Source organism: Acipenser ruthenus, chromosome 28 (assembly GCF_902713425.1).
Source record: "Acipenser ruthenus chromosome 28, fAciRut3.2 maternal haplotype, whole genome shotgun sequence".
Taxonomy (NCBI): domain Eukaryota; kingdom Metazoa; phylum Chordata; class Actinopteri; order Acipenseriformes; family Acipenseridae; genus Acipenser; species Acipenser ruthenus.
The window spans coordinates 14,058,401-14,064,869 of record NC_081216.1 but is presented as its reverse complement, the minus strand read 5'-3'; the positions used below and the strand labels follow the sequence as shown (position 1 = coordinate 14,064,869).

At 42.9% G+C, this 6,469-nt stretch overlaps 1 protein-coding gene across 1 annotated transcript in view; it reads left to right on the top strand.

Annotated features, from left to right (window-relative positions):
* Nucleotides 1–6,469, top strand: part of LOC117435014 (tetratricopeptide repeat protein 17-like) — a gene marked incomplete in the record, with an annotated part of 44,199 nt that overhangs the window by 12,684 nt on the left and 25,046 nt on the right. The window contains 3 exon segments of the mRNA XM_059002942.1: nt 1,918–2,078; nt 4,320–4,432; nt 4,719–4,862. Of these exon segments, the coding sequence (XP_058858925.1) occupies nt 1,918–2,078; nt 4,320–4,432; nt 4,719–4,862 (418 nt within the window).

The following is a 6,469-nucleotide window of genomic DNA, read 5'->3' as shown; positions in this document are numbered from 1 at the left end:
AGGGAAGGGGGGAAGGGGAGGGAAAAGGGGATGGGGAAAGGGAGAGGGGGAAGGGGAAGGGAAGGGGAAGGGGAAGGGGAGGGGAGGGGGGGAAGGGAAGGGGAAGGGGAAGGGGAGTGGGGAGGGGGGAAGGGGAGGGGAGGGGGAAGGGGAAGGGGAAGGGGGGGGAGGGGGGGGGAAGGGGAAGGGGAAGGGGGAAGGGGGAGGAAGGGGGGGAAGGGGAAGGGGAGAGGGGAAGGGGAGAGGGGGAAGGGGAAGGGGAGGGGGGAAGGGGAAGGGAAGGGGAGGGGGGGAGGGAGGGGGAGGGGGGGGAAGGGGAGGAGGGGGAGGGAGGGGGAGGGGGCTGAGGACCAAGGGTCCCCTTCTGGAGAAGGGGCTGCTGGGTTCAGGTACTTTTTAATTGTGTTTGGCAATGTGTAGTTTCCAGTACATTAATATTGTAGCATACAAAATCATCTTAATCCATAAATCTTAGCCATGTTGAACTTCCATTGGCTACATAGGTCTCAAATGTTAAGTTTTGAAGGAAACTCATGTTCTAGCAGACCTGTATTTTCATTGTAAAATATGCTTTCTGGTAGTACTCAACTTGTGTGTGTGTGTGTGTAATATATTAGTGCTGGGACGAACATGGGATTTTCAGATTTGGATATTCGTTCGGATATTCGTTTTCAAAACGTTATCAAAGCCATTATATGTAGCACTGTATTAAAGTTGAAAAATATCCCAGAAGTAAGAAAGGCTTTACTTTACCCTCGTGAATTAACTACAAAACAAAGAGAGCAATACAGTACTTTAAATTGGGTGTTTTTTAATTGGGCAACAAAAACTTTAGCAGCGACATGACCATACATACCAGAAGCGACAGAGGCGATGCAACAGGTTTGAAAACTGCCAGATCTGTACAACTGTTCAAAATTGCTATTGACAAAACTATTCATCAACATGATGTGGAAATTGTGAGTGTCTTCTCTGATGGTATTTCAACACATATGGCAATCAATCATACAGACCTGGAATGTCCAGTTCCTTCAGAATATATTATCTTTCATCTCTGTGTCTTTGCGATGACCTTTGTCGTAAAGTTCTGGGTATTTATCCACAGTAAGTATGATTTTTTTCCACCGTCATTTTGGATGTCGCTTCACCCTGCTGGACCACATGCATTGAAGCTGTTCTCTGATTGCTCAATGCTCTAGTTGACGAGCAACAAATCGCAAAAAACAGGATTCAGTCCTATTCGTTTTGTCTCATCGCTGCACAGGTTCGCTTGCCGCATCGCGTCTGATGGGTAGCAGCCCTAAATCCTGCTGCCAGCCTCCGCAACAATATATATATATATATATATATATATATATATATATATATATATATATATATATATATATATATATATATATATATATATATAAATCTCAGATAAAATAAATTCTGACACACATTTTTTTGTTTGCCTGTAAAAAAAAAAAAAAAAAAGTTTGGATATTTTCCCAGCACTAATATATAATATACATAATTGTATTTGATTTTTTTAAAAATGAAAATGCGTGTTTGCTAGAACACGTGTTTTTTTCAAAACTGCACATTTGAGACAATTTTGTCAGCTACAATCACTTTGTCATAGCTTAAATAAAACATTAACTATTTAAATAGTGAATACCTGTTTACAGAACTCTATCGTAGTATAGGAAAGGTAGCTGCATTCAAACAGCAGATTGCTCCTGCAGTATAAGAGAGAGCTTCACTCAAAACAGCAGCAGTGATGTCATCATAACCCTGTAATGTATTCTGATTATTGTTTTAAATAAAGCTTAGGAGGAATGCATTTGATGGTATCAGTTGTACTCAAATTGCCACGCTGTTCAGAGAAGCAGGATACTGTGTGAGGTTTGTGTGCCTCTCTGTCTCTGTGTTCAGGTCGCTGCAGCGCACTCTCAATGAGCTCAAGGAGTACCAGAAGCAGCACGATCAGTATCTGCGGCAGCAGGAGGCTCTGGACAAGCACAAGCTGGGCCAGGAGGAGCAGATCCTGCGCAACATCATCCACGAGACTCAGATGGCCAAGGAGGCCCAGCTAGGTAATGAGTTCCACACCATGCACCTCCATTCATTATATAAATCTCAAATCTGATTGGAGCTCACAGCATCACTGCATAAGAGTTCCACACCATGCACCTCCAGTCATTATATAAATCTCAAATCTGATTGGAGCTCACAGCATCACTGCATAAGAGTTCCACACCATGCACCTCCATTCATTATATAAGTCTCAAATCTGATTGGAGCTCACAGCATCACTGCATAAGAGTTCCACACCATGCATCTCCATTCATTATTATCTCAAATGTGTAGTTTTTTGTTTGTTGCAAATATACATATTCATAATTTGCACAGCATTGCCAGAGCATCAGCAAAACCCGGAGGGTACATGAAGGATGATATGCAAAGGAAAAGTGACAGAGAAGCTCTGTGACGCACTGTTTGGCCACCAGAGGGTTGTTCAGGTATAAAGAGGCTTCTGTGCACATTATGAATCACCCAGTATATTTCAGGTATCAGGTATTACATTAGGTTAAATAAATCTCTTTGTAGTCCTAGCTTGCTGATAGTATTGCACTTGGTCATTTTTCCTGTAGAGTGAGGTGGTCCATGTTAACGGGCAACACATTTATTGAGATTAAAGACACTTTGTCAGTGACAGCAGCACTCAGTCTCGGGAGTGATTGACTCCAACCTAGTTAGAAATCTGTGTGAATCACCATAATTGTACATGTTGCTGTGAACTAGGGAATGTAATTCCATATGCTGCTTCTGATTGTGATAAAACTGAGAACATTCATTAAGCTATAATGAGGACAGTTGAGAGGATCAGAATCTAGGGGCTTTGTCTGTATGCCGTTGAGAGGATCAGAATCTAGGGGCTTTGTCTGTATGCCGTTGAGAGGATCAGAATCTAGGGGCTTTGTCTGTATGCCGTTGAGAGGATCAGAATCTAGGGGCATTGTCTGTATGCCGTTGAGAGGATCAGAATCTAGGGGCATTGTCTGTATGCCGTTGAGAGGATCAGAATCTAGGGGCTTTGTCTGTATGTCATTGAGAGGATCAGAATCTAGGGGCATTGTCTGTACATCATTGAGTGGATCAGAATCTAGGGGCTTATGAGAGTGCTTTGTCGTTGAGAGGATCAGAATCTAGGGGCTTGGTCTGTACGTCATTGAGAGGATCAGAATCTAGGGGCTTGGTCTGTACGTCATTGAGAGGATCAGAATCTAGGGGCATTGTCTGTACGTCATTGAGAGGATCAGAACCTAGGGGCATTGTCTGTACATCATTGAGTGGATCAGAATCTAGGGGCTTATGAGAGTGCTTTGTCGTTGAGAGGATCAGAATCTAGGGGCTTGGTCTGTACGTCGTTGAGAGGATCAGAATCTAGGGGCTTGGTCTGTACGTCATTGAGAGGATCAGAATCTAGGGGCTTGGTCTGTACGTCATTGAGAGGATCAGAATCTAGGGGCATTGTCTGTACGTCATTGAGAGGATCAGAACCTAGGGGCATTGTCTGTACATCATTGAGTGGATCAGAATCTAGGGGCTTTGTCTGTGTGTCATTGAGAGGATCAGAATTTAGGGACTTTGTCTGTATGTCACACTTCCATCTTAACATGTCCAGTATTTAGAGAACTCTATTATTGTGATGAAACTTGGTTTGGACATTCTGTGGCACAATGTATCGGTATTAGAATCTGGGGGTTCTGGCTGCATGTGCATCCAATTCATGCAGGTCATAGTGGTTAACCTTCCCACAATAGCCATGTATTTACACTGTGGCAGGAAATGTATACCACGGTCCTACTTGGATTATTTTTAGGTTGAAAAATACACAAAATAATAAACCAAAAAAATGTTGTAGCTGACCAAAGCATTTGAAAAAAGGGTGGGTGGGGGGCCGACATTTATTGCCGCTCTAGACCCTTTATTTACTAATTATCTTGGTATCCCTGAATCACCTCCTCTTTAATCTGTTTTACAGTGGTACCCCAAAAATGACTGCTCTTCATTTTGCCATTGGAGATGCATTTTTTTAGGTCAAATAAAGACCAACTATCCCATGCAGTCATTCTGCATTGATAGTAAATGTATAATATTTGGGGTACCACTGCACTTGTGGGACTGATTCATTAAAATATTTTTCAAAAAGGAGATGATTATAAGGGTCTTACAGGGACAAGAGGGTTAATAAAGTCCCACCCCAGTCATTCTGCTCCAAGGCTGGTGACACCATAGTTCTAATCGGCATGTATTTCATTGTATTTTTCCAGGAAATCACCAGCTGTGCCGCCTGGGGAAGCCGCAGGGCTCCCTGCACTGTCCCTACGATCTGCCAGTGCGCTACCACCGCGGGGACGTCTTCGAGAGTGTGGAGCTCATCCAGGTGAGGGGCTCTCAATTACTGCCATGTTTTAAAGGAGAAGCCGTATTGGATGGATCTTTATATTTGTGTTTTCTCTAGGCTGCCCTCCCGCAGCTTGGAGCTGGTATCAAAGTGAAAGATTCACAGTCATATACTCACGTGATAGATGTTGTTTTCTTTTTGTTCAAGACTGCTGTGAGTTTGTAACTCTGAGTAAGCCTCTGTTCCTTCTCGTTTCTCCTCAGTGAAGCTCTGCTGTGAGTTTGTAACCCTGAGTAAGCCACTGTTCTTTCTTGTTTCTCCTCAGTTCGGGGAGGATGGCTCCACTGCCAGCAGCACGTCTCTCATCTCAGAGCTCAGCCTCAACCAGAGCGAGGGCCAGGAGCTCTTCCCTTCTGTGTCTTCAGCCCCCTTGCTGGGGACCTTCTGGGGCAAGGAGGCCTCCTCCAGGGTGAGGCTACCGCACAGTCTTCCTCTAGATTCATTCAGGCTTGTTCTACCGTTTTGATAAAAGAGCTGCGATTATGAGCAGTGGTCTCTTAGAGACACAAAATCATACAGGTTGAAAACAGATTTAATAATGCTAAACAGAGCTGTGAAAAGGTAAACCACCACCATCTTTATTTATTCATTTATTTATTTATACTTTTAAAAACATCTTTGGAATCTGTAAGAAATTCAACTGAAATAAAAAGCTGTGTGGAAATAGATTTAGGACAGATAGTCCATGGGCCAATACCAGACATTTTTGTTCCTTAATATTTCTAAATTGAATTTCTGCCTGTTGCCAAGCTGGGTAAGTGTCCGTTTGGCTTGGCAACAGCATATTCTTAACCTATCCCTCTCTCACATTTATGTAACTAAAAATGTGTGTTTGTTTAGAAATTACTTTTATGTGATGAATACAATTCACCAAATTGCAACATTTAAACTTTCAGAGGATCATTTTAACAATTTAACATGTTTAAATACATGTTGTGATGTTTATACTGATTTTAAACATTTTTGTACGCTATAAATTATTTCATATTGTCTGACACAAATTTAATTATTTATAGCATAACTATCCAATTTGTCAAAAATGCAATGGCTGCTGCCTAATGAGGTAGGCATCCCTCTTACCAAGCACACTTTGGGAGGTGGAGTAGACGATCCTTCCTCCCGGGTGTTCAGCTGGGTTCTGCCCCTTAATGTCTGAGACTGTAAATGTCAGCACAGATGTCATCTTCTTGGAAAATCCCTAATTGCTTAGACTATAAATTGTATTGGAAATTATAATTGAACTGCAATGTTGGGAATACAGTATGTATGACCATTTTACATGTCAGAGTCTCTGTCATCCTCAGATTCTTTAACTGACTCTGTGTACAGTTCTCACAGCTTAATCCACATTTGCAGAGTTCTGTTCAAGCCATTTTTTTGATGACTCACAAGCAACGGACTCCTGCCCCAAGCAGCCACAGCTGATGAGCTCCACGAGGGTGTTTGGAGCAGGCAAGATCTCCCAGTGATATTGCCTTCAACCACAGTCCACCCGTATCCAGCAGGCTCTGCTGTGTGTGGTTTGGCTCTAGAGATCGTCTCCATATGGCAGCCTGGTAGTATGCCCTTTCCTCAGAGCAGCTCTGCATGGTGGTAACTGGTTGCTTTGAAGATTGTGAGTTTGTAACGACACTCATTTATATCACATCCTATACATGGAGCAGACAAAAGCCTCACAAGATGTGACAAGCTCCTCGCTTGCTTCAAACTGCTGCCCAATTAACTGGCAACATCCTGCATTGTTGACTAATCAAATTAAGTGTGTGTCTTTGTTCCTATGTGCACCAAAACCCTTGCAGAAATGTCCTTTTGCAAAGAGCAACCCAGGAGTAGCACATCTGTGTTCTAAGTCTTGATCACCACAGTTGCATTTCCCTCATCAGATGATGTTTGACATGGAGGAAAATGTGAGTGTCTGCCTCCTGCTGTGTAGACTTCAGTCCTCGATATCCTGTTGCATAACCTTTCCATTGCTGGCATGAAACCGATGGCAATGTCTTCCAAATAGTAGATAAC